Source organism: Rhea americana, unplaced genomic scaffold, assembly GCF_003343005.1.
Source record: "Rhea americana isolate MKP2758 unplaced genomic scaffold, rheAme1 scaffold_160, whole genome shotgun sequence".
NCBI lineage: Eukaryota > Metazoa > Chordata > Aves > Rheiformes > Rheidae > Rhea > Rhea americana.
Genome location: NW_028185706.1, coordinates 668,412 through 683,976, shown reverse-complemented (window position 1 = coordinate 683,976; position 15,565 = coordinate 668,412). Strand labels below are relative to the sequence as shown.

Here is a 15,565-nt window from a genome sequence, read left to right as displayed (position 1 = left end):
CTGAGACTTAAAATATTCCTTCACCTCTCTAGCATAGCAGTTTGACTCAAAGGGAATTTGCTTTCTATGAATATTTATATCCTGTTCTTTTTAAAAGCTGTTTTGATTTGATTACTACTCCCACGGAATACAAATGAAAAACCGGTGAAAGCAGATCAGACTTCTGTTTTGTCAATTCTTGAATACTACACATTTTATTAATACTAATCTATGTTTTTACTTGTAGTTGAAAAGCAGGATGAGAAAAAGTTCTACCTTTTGGCAAGGAAGAGCTTTATTAAAAAATGCCTTTTTTTCAGGTGTGAGCCAGAGCATCATAACCTTCAAAATAACATATTGGTGTTGTTCTAACGCTGAACTGTGGAATAGTGCTAATAAAAGTCAGAATTTTGTAGGCTGGAATTCATATCATACCAAAAGGCAGAACTGTGTTCAGCAATCAACTTCAGTTAATCGCGGTATTACCTGACAACATCTTTCCTAGAACCATTAAGAGAATTCACAGGCTTCTAGAAGCAATAGTGATTGGTAAGAAAATTATGCCCAACTTTTTAAAGATGGATTTTTCAGACTGTTTCGTAACAGACCAGATTTTGGAACAGAGGTATGTTGACCTCGTTGTTGCACAGGGTGCTTCCTTCAGCAAGGTCCCTCCAGCAAGTTCCTCACTTGCGTGTATAGAGRAGTATTTAGTTTTTCCCTAGCTGTACTTTCACTTTTGTAAACRTGAAGAATTAACTTGTAAAAGAATGCCCATAGCTTATGAACAATGGCTATGGAAATCGTTATTGCCTGTAAAAATTATGAAAATGACTGTAAAAATGGCTTGTATGTGCAGGTGTGTTAGGATTTATGTGTATATGTAACGTAGAAATAGTATGTGCTCTACTGCAAGGGGATTCAAATTTACAAACAGTCGTCTTCCTTATTCAGCCTTTAAATTCACTTGTGCTGTATATCTCAATATATGTGCATACATACGTGTATGTGCCCTGACAGAAAGAGTCCATTGATACAAGTATTTACTAGCAATTTCAGYGGGGTCTTGGACAAGTTAGTTTGACTAAGGTTCTCTAAGGAATTCAGATGACAAAATTTCCCTCCTTAAGGGCAGTTAKCTAATTGTGTAGTCCTCAGCCAAAGATTCAGTACAAGTTAGGGGCTGAAATGCTATGGGGAATTTTGGACTTTCCTTCTTGTGCTGCTTCAGTTACTCACTTGTAAAAAGGGGAGCTAGGAGTTTTCCAGCTACTGAACAACATTGGGAGGATAAGGCACATGGAAGACTGAAAATGCCCTTATGCTATGCTAACCAGGGCCATATAAAAACCTGAGGTATTTATTTGTAAATACATAGGTATATGATACAGGAGCACAGAAGCATGTCATGTCTTGGTGTGTAGGACAGAGCTGTGCAGAGGAAAGTGGATCAGTGTAAAAACAGTCATTTTTGCCCAGTGAATGTAAACATGCAAATTTTTGGATTTCTGCAGTATATGCAGATTTGCACACAGCTGGTATGGGTACATATATTGCCTTTTTACCTGATGATTTTGCCCAGACCTTTATGTATGCTAAAATGAGTATCAGAATTTATCTTTGAATGAGTGTGTATCTTTCTTTGCACTGATGAGCAAATGTATATTTAAATGCTAACCTTTTGAGCCCAAACCGTGCTTGAAAGGCGGGGGGAGGGAGGAAATCTCTTAGCTACCAGAAATACAACCAGGTAYCTTTCATACAGATCTGATCATGTAGTTCCTTGGGGCCTGGAGAAAGCATCTTTTGATCTCTTCAAATCAATATGACTTTTCGTATCAAAACACACACATGCCCTTTGGAAAGGGTAATCACTGTAACTGAGCTGCATAGTCAGGATGGGTATGAACCTGCGGCAGTATCACCACCAGCTACGTGTAACCCAGGCGCAGCCGTGCGGTGGCTCGGGATGAGCATGGGCAGCCACCTAGTTTCAGTAGGTGCCCTGCTTTGTCTAGATATTTTCCATTAAAATATATATTCATTTGGAGTCTCTATTCTTCTAACTATACTTTGAAAATGCAGAAGAGCTAGAAGAGCTTTCTGAAAGACTGAGATACTGTTAACCAGAAAGCAAAAATAGTCTTTACTTGAAAAATAAATTATTTTTTGAAATWAATTGCTAATCTTTATGACTGCTTGAATGCAGTCTTTTTTTATACACCTGAACAAAAGTGAGTTTTGTCAATGCTATGAGAGAATTYCTGACATCTCAAACTTTTCGTATTTACAATATAAACTATTATTTGCTGTAGGGAAAAACAACTAGAAATTGAAACTTGAAACAATTTCTGCTTTACTCAAAGCCAATAATCTGTTTGTAGTCAGTGCGGAGTAACTTACTTCTGCTCAACAGTGGCCTATTTCAGATGGAAATACTAGACATTTTCATCCTCAAATATATCAGAGAAATGAGAGAAGTAAAAATCAGAAATAATTCACATCTCATKTTTTCATCTAGCTTACCTTTGCTTCAGCCTATATAGCCAACCCAAGATGTGACTGAGGTTCCTGTAAGAAGAATGTGGTTTGGATCTTGGAGGCTGTAAGGAGTTAGGAGCTGAAGCCATGAATTTATTATTCTGTTGAATGGAGCAGTTATTTACAATGTAGTTATAAGGATCTTTKTATTCTTAATTCACTCAGAAATTACTGGAAGCTCCTTTTAAAAATATAYTTCTTGTCCACAGCTGCCTGTCAGAGACAACATATTCTAAATGCACAAAATCCTTTGGWATTAAAGGGATGTGGAGCCTTCAGTAGGACAGGGAAGGGATTTGTTGAAACTAGGAGGCAAATCATGCTTCCTAGAGTGCATTGTGAGATGCATTGGGGATGGAGAGTCTGAAAATGGCCCTGACCTTGTCGTGGGCAAAACTGACCCAGTTCTGGAMGTAAAACTTTGTATGCTGTAAACTTTTTGTTGCAGATGTGGTTGATTAACAGCTCTTTGAAAGTTTCTAATGTATTTAGCGAGCTTAAATCAGATACTTTGTTCGTTTCCATGTTCAAAAGCAATATTGGTTCCAGATATTCAAATATTGGTTCCAGTGGTGAACTGATTGGTTCTAGGAGCTACCCATGTATTGAAGCCAGGAGAAGGGAAAAGCTACCTGGGGCAGAAGTGACAGGGAATAGCTGAGCTCCCGTGGCAGCCTGTGTATAAGGAGCACGTGCCTCCACAAATAGCCTCTGCCCCAGTCCCTGTGGGGCAAGCTATTGGAGGGAGCGAGGAGGAGGAAGAGCAAAGCGTGGCTGTGGCTGATGCCTGGKGGCTTCACGGTGAACTGGAGTGCCCTGCACAGACCTTGCGTTGGCCGCTGGAGCGGCAGCGGGAGCTGTGGAGCGGCAGCATCGCGCTGGGGAGCGACTCCAGCAGCACCGCAGGCCGCTGCCCGGCGAGCGCGGAGGAGCAGCGCGGTCCTCGGAGAGGTGTAACGGCATGCCCGTGGCCTCGTGCTCCTGTCAGGAATTCTGCTGGCTTCCTAAGGAAGGAGGAATGCTCTTCTAGGCAAAACCCTCACGACTTAAATCAACTCAATGAAATATAAATACACTTTCTCCCATTCCACGAATGATGCACTATAGCTTATCACTGGAGAAACCAAGGGATGGGATATAGGGACAATCTGTGAAACTCGGAATAGGCTGTGGTGCACAGCAGCAGACTGTTATGAAACATGACACTGTAGGAAAAAYGATTCATACCTGATAGAAACCCCTTGGTAGATCAGTTCACTAAAGCACATGTAATATCACAAAAGGGCCATGGTTTGAATTAAGTGAATGGAGCATCTGGAGAGAGAGAAACTGTTCTGCTTCTTTTATCCATAATGTGTGCATGAGTTTTTTTTTTAATGGATGATTAATATTACAAGACCACCTTTGTCATATATGGTGGAAGAGCATTTGTCACTTTTCAGGATGAAAAACAAAAATTTGTGTGAATAGCAGTGAAGTACCATCCTTTTCTCAAGCAAAACATGACTAATTTAAGAGATGCGAATACATAGAGCTGAACGTGAACAACTTCTCATAATAATTACTAGCAGATAAGAAGTATGCTGCAGCAACAGTTGTCTTTGTAATAGTGAAGGGATGCRAGGAAAAAGTCAGTCTGCTTCATAAAAAGTTAAACAAATAAAATTGACTCCCTGGCTTGTGCTTGGTTAGACTGATATTTTCTCACCATTAGGAGACACTACATTTTTGYTATGGGGTTGGGGGTGAGCTGTTTCCCAAACTCATAGTTTTGAGTTATATAAATCTGATGTATCCAGACTCCTGATTCTGAATTGTATTAAGACCCCACAAGAATTACGAGCTGGCAACCATTCAAACTTCTGTTRTTGCATACCCAGACATATTTATGAAAACAGAGTAGCTTGGATCTGTTTGTCCCYTTGTTTTGTGATGAGTTAACAGAAGATAATTTTATTTTAAAACTCAAGGGTCTTTTTTGCTTGGCACATGAAGGCACAGAGTGAACTCAGTGGAGTTGAAATTTCCTGAATCATAATCATCAGTAATTTTAGCCCTGGCTCAGGGAAGAATATTATGTTATAGTAAAGGTGTTRTAACTGTGTTCCACTTCACTGAATAAAACTTTTTTTTCATGATATTACTGCAGAGAGGGTGTATAAAGTTGGAGGACTCCAGGACCTGTATGTGCTGATGTTCCTTGTGATTTTGTCCTCTATGTTTGATTTGGAAGGGTTTGTTGCTCATGATTTTAGGGAAATTTTAATATCAACATCTTTTTTTTTTTTCTTTCTTTTTTTCCCAGTTGAACTCTTTCATACCATTGCTTTTATTGTTTGCGTGATTATTATCTGGAAGCAGCAGACACTGGGGCAAAATAGCTTGGGAGTGAAATGCGTTGCCAATGTGATTTCTTTTTTCTTTATTAAAGTTGAGTGAGGGACAATTTTGTCTCCAGAGTACTGAAAGTAAAAGGTGCTTTTGACCCAGAGCTTTAGTTGTGGCTTACCTACATGAGAGCAGAACAAAAATTAAGATCATAAGTTTCATGATGAAAATCTATATTTGTATGAAACCAACATGCTTAAAATAGAAAAACAAATTCAGATAAACAGTTAAGACGTTCGTTAAATGTGCTTTGCATTATGGAAGGCTACAGTTGTCAGTCTGAGTAAATACTAAGCTATTTTTAAATGAAAACTGACATTGCAAGTTGTCAACAGAGCTGATAAAATTTGCCTACATAAGCTCTTTTTCAGTGGAAAATTGGATTTTCATTGAATGATTTTKGTGTGTATAGGGAAAGTATCTTTTATTGAAAACTTTCATATTAAGACAAACATTGAGAAACCAAATTGTCACAACTGCTTGCTAAAATATTTTGCTCTTTTATTTACAAGTTTTTTTTTCTACATAAATACTGTTTTTTAAAAGCTTTTGTTTAATTTCTGCATGGAAAATAAACTTTCTTTCTGACAAACTTTCCCTCTGGCCTCCTTGGAAGTGCACTTCAGTGTGCTAAAAAGTGAAGTAATGTTGAAAATGGTGGGATGTTGCTATTACTCCCCCAGCTACTGCTCCTTCCAAACGTGAATGATTCTTGGGAGGAGAAAACCTTTTGAATTAAAAGAACTGATGCTCATGAAACCTGTCTATGGGGTTTGCCATGTCTTTCCTGTGTGACATTGGCCAAATTGCTGAATACCAGTCCTGGAAAATGCATTTGAAGGCATTTCACAGAGACGAATAGARCCTGTGCTCTTTGGGTTTTAGTTGCTCCATTTTAAAAGGAGATCAAGGTATCTTACGCATACACGGGGTGTTTTTATCATCACTAACTGTTGTTTAAGAAAAAATGATTCACAATTTGAAATGGACAGAACCGTTAATTATAAATTATTTTTCTAAACTTTACGTCTACAACACTGAAGGAACCCGAAATCCTCGTTTTGGCCATTCAAATGGCTTATTTCAGGTTATTTCCTTTGGCAAAGCAGCCCATCTGAAAGAARATTGCTCTGTGTTTCCAAATACTGCAGCTTGCAGATTATAAATCCGTTAATACACGTTTCCGGGTAGCAGAAGCTAAGGCAGATCTTAACCAATTGGTATTAACTGCATGTAGTAGATCAGGAAAATTGTCATTTCCAGGAAGTTAAGAATTTATTTCTATACTGAAGATAGTCTAATGACAGAGTTTTTCTTCTCCACAGTATAATATACAATATTGAAAAAGAAAGTGGTGGATTGTGCAATACTTAAATTTTACTTCAAAGAGTAAAATGCTTCATATGACATATGCTTTCATTTACTTTTTACAATGTTCATTGTATCACATGATTAACCAAGAAGGACCTGTTTGCAACTGTTCTRTTCTGGCACTCCTCTTAAAATGTATACTTTAATATATGTAACTTCTTTTTAAACATCTGAAGTTGTTTGCAATTTAGGCTTTGGAAACATCTCACCACGCACACAAGGTGGAAAGATATTCTGTATCATCTATGCCTTACTGGGAATTCCTCTGTTTGGTTTTCTGTTGGCTGGCGTTGGAGATCAACTAGGAACAATCTTTGGAAAAGGAATTGCCAAAGTTGAAGATACCTTTGTTGTGAGTATGCTGCCTGCGTTGTTCTTCATGCTACTGGTTGTTCTAAATTTAACAAATTAGGTGGAAAATACAGCAAACGGGACATAGCTCATCATTATAACCAGATACGTGGCAAAAGGTGGGAAGAACTTTACCRAATCTGAGCATGTTATTGAACATTGTCACTTGAGAATTGGGTGTGGYTCAACATGTCAAAAATTCACAGGTTATTTTCTGCGGTAATTATGATTAGGAGGAGCAACAAGATCCARAACAATTTGTTCATTTTTGCTTTGCTCTTAGAATACTCCTAAGCTTGCTATGATGTTTGCCTTTAAGGATTGTAAGTATAGACTGTGAAAGGGGATATCTGACAGAGAGATGAAAGAGTGGAGCTGCAGGAATAACATGGAAATCATTGCTGCTGCTTTGAGTTGGCTCACAGAAGCCCTTTGGTTTCTGAATCTAAAATCACAATTCTCAAAATCCCTACTCAGATGCCATCTTACCTGGGGAAATACCTACAGTCTGTAGGACTCCTGTGTCCAGGTTTGGAGTTCTATAGGTTATTAAAGCTTTGGCCGTTCACASAGGCAGGACAGCCTTGATGGTGCAGAACCTGTTGGTGCTTCCCCACCCCTGGACTCCTACTCCTACCCACGTGTTCTCCCACGAGGCTGTATGACATTCTGGAGTGGAAAGCGTCCTCTGTCTCTTCCATTTGGCCAAACCTAGAGGTTTATGCTCGTTTGAATTTTCTTTGGCATATAGATCTTAAAYTGTTCTATGTGAAGTGACACAGCTTCAGTCCCACTGAAGAGAAGAGACCCATCAAATACTATAGGCTTGTGCAGATGCCAGTAAGGTTAAGCCATAGCCAGTCCTTAACAACCAAATGCCTTGACTAGCAGAGGTGCTTCATTACTTTACTTGCAGTCTCTTAGTTTCACAAGCACTGGTTTGAGTTTAGCATCAGAAAAGCTTATTAAGGTTGTATTTAACTAATAGTTATTAAAAATGTATTTACTGAGATTTTTTGAAATATAGTGGAATAAGTGACACAAAATGTAATAAAAMTAATTATTGAAGTGCTTTAGTAACCTGTAATAAAAACATTGTAGGCGTAACTATTATCATAGATATCATAGAATCATAAGGTTGGAAGGGACCTCTGGAGACCATCTAGTCCAACCCCCAGCCTAGCCCATACAGGGATTGAACCCACAACCTTGGCATTAGCWGCACCACACTCCAACTGAGCTAAAAAGCGTGTATGAAATAGCATTTGTCTTCTGATGTGYCACTTATCTCTCATACAACATTTCACAGAATCCTGAGTAAGCAGCCTGAATTTGTAGCTGTTTGCATCAGAACTGTGTTTTAGGAGGATTACTTTTCTGCAACAAGTGGTAATGTGTAACATGCAGGACACTGTTTTTCTATATAGGAAGGGTCAGCCATGGCTTTATATTGATGCAAAGCAAGCGGGAGCTGTGCTGAGTAGTCTTATTCAATAGATAAAACACAAGTTTTAAAGATGTTAAGAAGGCATAAGACAGAGGGTGTCTCAGAGACAGCAGTTCAAATCCAGACAAGTTATTGGCAGATCACGTCCATTTGCATTGAGAATTGGCTAAAAATGGCAAAAACATTCCATGAGAACATTTGACTTTTATGCTTTCTACTTTTCTATTATAACTACATTTTATTTTTCATTTAAAATTGCAGGTTTGAGACCAATTATTTATATAATTTACCTCATTGTTCATAGGGATGATTCTCTTTTAAATGGACGTATCCACACAACAAAACCCCCAACATAAAAACCCAGCAACTTGCCCTTGTCTATTTATTGTCCATCTTCGAATGAAAACACTGATCTATATATTGAAATCTGAAACACTTTCTTGCTCTATTTACTGGCTCCGCRAAAAAGGGCCTGGGAGACACTGATACCTCAGTGTGAGGAATCTGATGTTCCAATAACTTGAGCTACTACTGTGATTTGGGTTACAAGAGCTGGACTTTGGTCTTGCTGACCTTAAGTTTCCCTTGGCACTAAAATACAAGAAAATATATATCATGAATAGTCAAACACTTTTCTGATTTCATTTTTGATCTGCTTTTATGGAAGTTTCCAGTTTTGTGCAATTCCTTGCTTCCTTTAATTTGAACTAAAGTGCTTGGATAGATGGAAGACTCTTTGGAAAACTGTATGGTTTGGAAATTGTCAGTGTTTCACTGTCAGATTGGAAAGGCACGTCAAGTAGGATTTTGTAGTGGTCTGTTCTAATGTTGGTACGGTTGAAATTTTTCATTAATACTTTAGACAACAGAGAAAGCTTTTTCTTTGTTAAATCTAGAAATGACCTCAAGCTGGGGAAAACAAAAGATTGGAAAACAGAATTAGAATTCAAAATGATCTTGGAAAATTTGAAAAGCCATCTGAATATTTAGGTTTCAGTTCAGGAAGGGCAAGTTTGAAGTACTGTATGTTGGAMTAATAACACATACACATGTCAGGAAAGAGTTGATTAGGTACAACTTTTGTAGAAATACTCTGAGGAATCTAAGGGCTCTTAAGCTAATATGGGTCAATGTTATACTGCTGTGTAAAGGCATACATCATAGTTAGAAATATAGGAGTATWAAAAAAAGAGGTAAAACACATGAAAGGATCCTTTTATTATATTTTGCTCTAGGATGTCCTCAGTTTTATGTCTAGTTCTGAGCACTGCATCTAAATAAATATATATATTTCTTGGATGGAGCAAGAAGAATGGACAGATGAAGAAAGGAAAATCTGAAAGAAATGTGTTTATTTGGTCTCAAGAACAGATGCCTGAAAGAAAACACTTGTAAAAGTTTGCTGCAAAGAGAAAAATAGGGATCTTCCTTTGTGTGCCTTGGATAAGACTGTAAATAGTAGACTTAAATTACAGCAGATGAGGTGTAGGTTAGGCATTAGGAAAACTTTCTGATGAGGAGGAGAGTTAAGCATGATCACGTGTTGCCCGGAGGCATCCATCAATCTGTATCATTGGAGACTTTAAAGAGTCTAGACAGTAATGTGTCTGGAATGGCTTAGGTGGAGTTGATTCTGTCTTGAGGCAGGTTTGCAATAGATGATCTCCTTGGGTCCCTTCTAGCTCTATTTTCTGTGGTTCTATTCAGCCAGCTATTTAATTAAGGGAGAATTGTATGGTCRAAATTCAATAATTATACTCAGTAATCTGCAGCTGCAAAAAAAGCAGAGGCCTGTCAGGTGCAAACACACTACTTGAAGCCCACTCAAAAATGTAGCCCAGCAAGCCAAGCTTTAGAATGATCAACTGTTAATACTTACGAATGTTGCACATGCCATTCACTGAGACCGTAAATCCAGCCACAGTGAAGAGGCCAGCACTGCTCTGCAKTTCTTGCTAGCAAATGTTTCCTCAGATAGACATGCTTGCTTTGATAACCCTTTCAAAATCAAATCTTGCTTTGATTTTCCTAACTGTCTGGGAATTGTAATGCACTGTTCTCTTGAGCAACCCTGCTGGTCACTGTTGTGGGCGATAGGTGCTTATGCAGAATGGCATAATTTTATTAACYGTGGGTTTCCTCTCTTTCCCCTTCCCTCTCTTTCTTTCATAGAAATGGAATGTCAGTCAGACAAAGATTCGCATAATTTCAACAATAATATTCATACTATTTGGCTGTGTGCTGTTTGTTGCTCTTCCTGCAGTTATATTCAAGCACATAGAAGGCTGGAGCACGCTAGATGCAATTTATTTTGTGGTTATCACTTTAACTACCATTGGGTTTGGTGACTATGTTGCAGGTAAGATTTTCTCATAACTATTTTTATGATATTTTTCACAGTGATGTATGGTTTGCATTTTTATATTTGTTTTGGGGTAGAGACAACTGTGTGTTGTCATGGGGGTGTTCATGCCTCACTCTCCCCTACCTTTTATCATTCTTGTATTGGGGCACATGTGATGATCCGTCTCCACATTGAATCATGTGGCAGCGCAGAGATGGGACGTGGGACAATGAAATACAAGCTCTCTGATTCTGCCTACTTAATTTTTTTTTCTCTCTTGTACCCTTTCARAGATGCTTTACTTACCTTAGGTAGTTTTTTTGGTCTTACAGATTGCGAGAAATGTAAGAACTACAGTGTYTGTCTGCTGAATACTTACTGCTTTTAGTGGGAGTCACTTAAAGAAAGGTCTCATATTGATGAGTTACATGGCATAAGTTTCGAGTGCAACTCTTACTTTGAGTGTTGTTCCAGAGTTGTGTTTCTGCTGTTGCAACCTCTCTGTTGGTGGTGTCCTCTCTTTCTGTGCTTTCTTTTGTTTGCTTTATGTGCATTGTCCACATGTGTTTATAGCGTAAGCTGAAGGTTTAGCTTAACACACAGATAATGTATCCAACGCTTATCATTCTATTAACCTGTATTAGATTGGTTGAATATAACTTTGAGAAACAGTGCTAAGAAAGTGCTTATGCCAATTGTCTGCATAAAGTTTATTGGTTGGTGGGGTTTATTATTATTATTGTTTGAGGATGGGGAGAAAAAGAATCTTTCATTGACCTCAGGCAGTGAAACGAGGGTCAGAAATTTGGAGCTTTGTGCTCTGTGTTTGAGACCTGCTCTCCTGAGCCTGGTTTCGTGCTCCCCCTGCCCCAGTACTGTGRTGTCTCCCTCTCTTCCACACTTGGACTCTGTGTCAGGCAGAGGGGATTGAGAAATCAGCTTGGTCTGTCTGTAATCTGCAGTGRGGGAGAGGGACAGCAGTGCTGAGACGCAGTCAGTGAACTCTTCTGCTGGAGGGAGCAGCAGACCACCACGTGATCCAGTGTACAGCTGCTCYGTGGCCCAGCACATGGGTCTCTCAGGTTGAGTACCTCCTCCTTGTAACTTGTAGGCCTGAAGKTTGCCTTGATGACAGGGATGTGGTTGGTCCTCTCGCTGTCAAACACTTTTCAGGATTGTGAAGTCTCGCAGAGACCTCCGTTGTTTGGCATGGTCATAAATGATCTGGGTAAAATGTGCAGAAATTGAACTAAAGTGTGGATGACATTAACTTATTCAAGCTGTTTAAAAAAAAAAGGAGAAGAATTGCCTAAGGTTCCTATAAATTATGGGACTGAGCTATAAAACAGCAAATGAAATTCATTTTGCTGCAAATTATAGCTATGAGTAAATGTACCCCCTCCTCCCAGTCTTCATATGCAAAGTGAGGAGCTCTAAATTTGAACTTATCATTCAGGAAAGAAAGGTGTTGGATGACTGACTCCATACAGCATCTGTTCAATGCTGAGGTGACCAAAGAGGCAAATGCAATATGAGGAATGGCTATGAAAAAATAAYGCACAAACCAGAAAAAAGTATTTATGCTCCCTTAAAAATTGATAGTTTTGCGTACCTTTTAAATACCATTAGAAGTTCTTGTTCCTGCCTCTCTGAAATGATACAGTAAAAATAGAAAAGATACAAGTAAGGATATCAAGGATGATCAGGAGTAGAGGATGTTGCTTGTATGAAGAATGACTGAGCAAATTAATACTCTTGAGCCTTGAGAAGGAGGTGAGCCTGAAGGAGACCTTTAGACTCGTAGTGGTCTAAACAAGGTAAAAAGGGAACAATTGCTCACACTTTTCACAATCCAAAAGAGCATTGAATAAAATCAYGTGGAGCCTGATTAAAAACAGGCAAGAATGGTTGTTACATACAACTTCATGTTGAATTGTGGGGCTCCCTGTGACACGATATTGGGAATACTAAAATGTCCGCAGGTGTGGTCAAGGAAAAGTGGTAACGTCCACAGGAAACTATTAAACCAGAGCGCATCTTTGTTGTGGAAAGTCCCTGAGACTCTTCTSTAGGCAGCCGACGCCAGCGCGCTCGGTGAGAGGCGTAGGTCGAGCTGGCGCTCTGYTCTGACTCAGGGCAGCTGTATTATTATGTAGCCTTCTACGGGGAAGAAAAAAAATGCGAGTAAAAGGGGAATGTGTTGCATATACATAATGTGGAAAGAAACCTGTTTGCTCGAGGAACCTTAATTCTGTCATTTTCTATCATTTTTTTTTCCTAACGTGCTTTAATATTTTTACATACTTTCAGGAAATATGTAATGTGTCTATTTCTTTTKAATGTGCCTCTGATTTCTCCCTTTCCTTTTTCCTTCTCCTTTTCCAGGTCTGTTCTTGCTTCCATTTTGTCTTCAGGAATTTGCGGTTCTGGTCAGATTCTGACTAACACCAAATCAAAAATTTATGCAGTTTCAAAGCTGAAAGTCTAGGTGTTTTATACTTTATTTTTTTGAGATGTATGTGTGGAATGGGGAATAAAAATAGTAGTATAAAGTGTATAAAGGCCTGGTTGTTTTTACTCTAAGACATTATGTGAAATGGCCCAGTTGGCTCTAACAGGAACACTGAGTACATTCATCATTACTCTCATTATGAATTTCTGCAGATTTCTCTATTTGTAGACCACTTTTGTAGACCATAATAATTTGTTCCTACAGGATGTCCTTTTAAAATTTTCACGTGAAACACATTCTCTTTCTACAGAACGTCCTTGAATTATGTTGTTCTATAGCTTACAGCCTTTTATGGTTCACTTCATATATATTTTTAATTTTAAAATTCCACTGTAATATGTAGGCATGATTCAAAATGGCATGAAAGTTTTTGTTTTCTAAAAGAAAACATGCACAAGTATGTAACATGCACTAGACTTGTATTCGTATTGTGATATATTATTGACTTTGAGAGTTTCATTGTGTAGGAATTGGATTTATACTTGCTGTAATGGTATCTCAAGAGAACGGGGCCTGTGCTTGTTGGGAAGCTGAAGTAGACTACTATTACCATCAAAATGGTGAGGTTTAAAAWGGCCATCAGTGTTTTGTCAAAGATGAAGTTGACAAAAATTTGATTAATTACTGTCTTCCTTGTGTGAACACACACATACTCAGTTGATGGCAGAAATCTGAAGGATTTTTCAAACAGCTCGGTTTGTTTTCTTGTCATTCTAATAAATAATTAGATTAAGGGCTAGGTTTCCTTATTAATTATGGGAAAGTGTGAAGACTCTTTAGAAGTTAACRACTTGGTTATCCTTATGATTTTTGSTTTGCTCATTTTTCTGTTAGATAATTAAGAACTGGCTTCCARACACTCAGTGCCACTGATATACTTCACCTGAAACTTGTAGGAGTATTTTAGACCAGCTGGCTGCCATAAATGGAGCTGACTCAAGAATTTAGGCTTATGGCATGTAATTGTGTTTAAGGATGTAGTAGAGGTTGTCATGATAGAGTATTTCATCTGATGGAAGCATCTTAAATTGTTGTACCTCTACAACATGRTATTTCTGGAGTGAGTCATGCAGCATGCAGAAAGGAGCATTAGTCCACTTCTCAGTGTCTAGGTGGCAGTGCCTTTGAGGGGGACCCCCCCCYCCCCGAAAACCCCTCACACTGGCACTAATTTATTCCCTTCCCCATTTCCCCCCCCCCCCCCTTGGCATGCTCTTTTGATTATATTTAGAGTATAAATTTCCTTCTTCCATGCAGAATTGTAGTCAGAACTAAAGGAGAATGGTGGGCAGTGATTCTCCAATTTGCAATTATAGCTGAGTGAATTCTCTTGCCAAATATTTTTTTTTGGCTAATTCTTGTAGCATATTGGAACTCTGTGGGATATTTTCTGTTTCTGTGTCAATTTTGGCTTAAAAGGTTCACTCAGAAACCAAAGTATTCAATTTCAAAAATGTTCCATGTCAGCTAAAGCAAAATGTTTTGTTTGAGGCGATATCATTTTTTTTTTTTTGCTGAAAAATTCCAAACATTTTATTCTGAATATTTTTCTGGGAAATATCATCCTAGAGAAAAAAAATCRTGTATTTGCAAGCCTTATATATAAATTTAATACTCATGATGACCTATATATTAGGAATAGAAAAATCTTCCCCCCCCCCCATATATTGTCATTTTTCACCAGCATGAAACTCCCTATTTTTTGGTAGCACTGGGCTTAAAAGCTGAACAGAAGCCCTGGAAAACTTTTTGGGGAGTAAAGAGGGAAGTGTTTCATAAAAGTTGTTCTGGAAGGGAGTCAACAGAAGAATTTAGGCTTAAGGAATGGTGTTAAAGGCTGTAGTGTGGATTATCATAGAAATTCTTGTCAGTTCTTCAGAATTTTTCTACTAGCTTCTTATCTGTACTAGAGAACAGGTATTTTGCTCCCAGGATCCAGCAGATTAAAAGATCTCCTTTTGTATTTAGAATCTAGGCTGTCATTTGGATCCTATAGAAATCTTAACTGCAGTTTCCACCAGCAAGAGAAATCGTAAGGCAAATGTATAGAAGACTATAATCATTCAAGGTGCGTGCAGGGAGGGCAAAGATGAAGAGCTCTTGCATTACAAGTGCAAGAAAATCAATGGACAGTATTCCAAAAAAACAAATTTGCATTTCTGTCTTGTGAAAGGGATTTTTTCTGTGTGCGTGCCCTATTGAGGAAATAAATCACTTTTGTAAATGAAGAAAGTGTACTACTGCAGTTTTTTGGAAAAAAAAAAGAGAAACTGTATTAAAAGATTAGTCACAATTGTCTTTTGAAAATCAAGATATATTATGTCAAACATTTCTACTCTTACTTTGAAGTGCAACCATTGACTTTAATACTGCAGAACAATTCAGGCCAATATTATAAATGTTCTGTGAATGAGAAAAGCAAGAGAACTTTGTGTCAAATGTGTCATTTTTCACATAATGAAAGGTAGTTTTGGGTGCTAAAGCTAGCGTCAAGGCCAAAACGTGTATCACATGAAGATATATTTCTTATTTGTGCAGATAACTGTTGTGAATTGCAGCACAGATTGGAAGGTGTTGTCAAGTTTCTGAGGGAGATAAGCTAGCAGGTATCAAACATAGACTAGATTAGATG

The 15,565-nt window shown here is 38.3% G+C and overlaps 1 protein-coding gene across 1 annotated transcript in view; it reads left to right on the top strand.

Annotated features, from left to right (window-relative positions):
- The window catches only part of KCNK2 (potassium two pore domain channel subfamily K member 2), a 78,380-nt gene that overhangs the window by 43,560 nt on the left and 19,255 nt on the right, over positions 1 to 15,565 (top strand). Inside the window, exons 5-6 of the mRNA XM_085300159.1 lie at positions 6,471 to 6,631; positions 10,250 to 10,436. Of these exons, the coding sequence (XP_085156285.1) occupies positions 6,471 to 6,631; positions 10,250 to 10,436 (348 nt within the window). The remainder of the gene's footprint in view (positions 1 to 6,470; positions 6,632 to 10,249; positions 10,437 to 15,565) is intronic.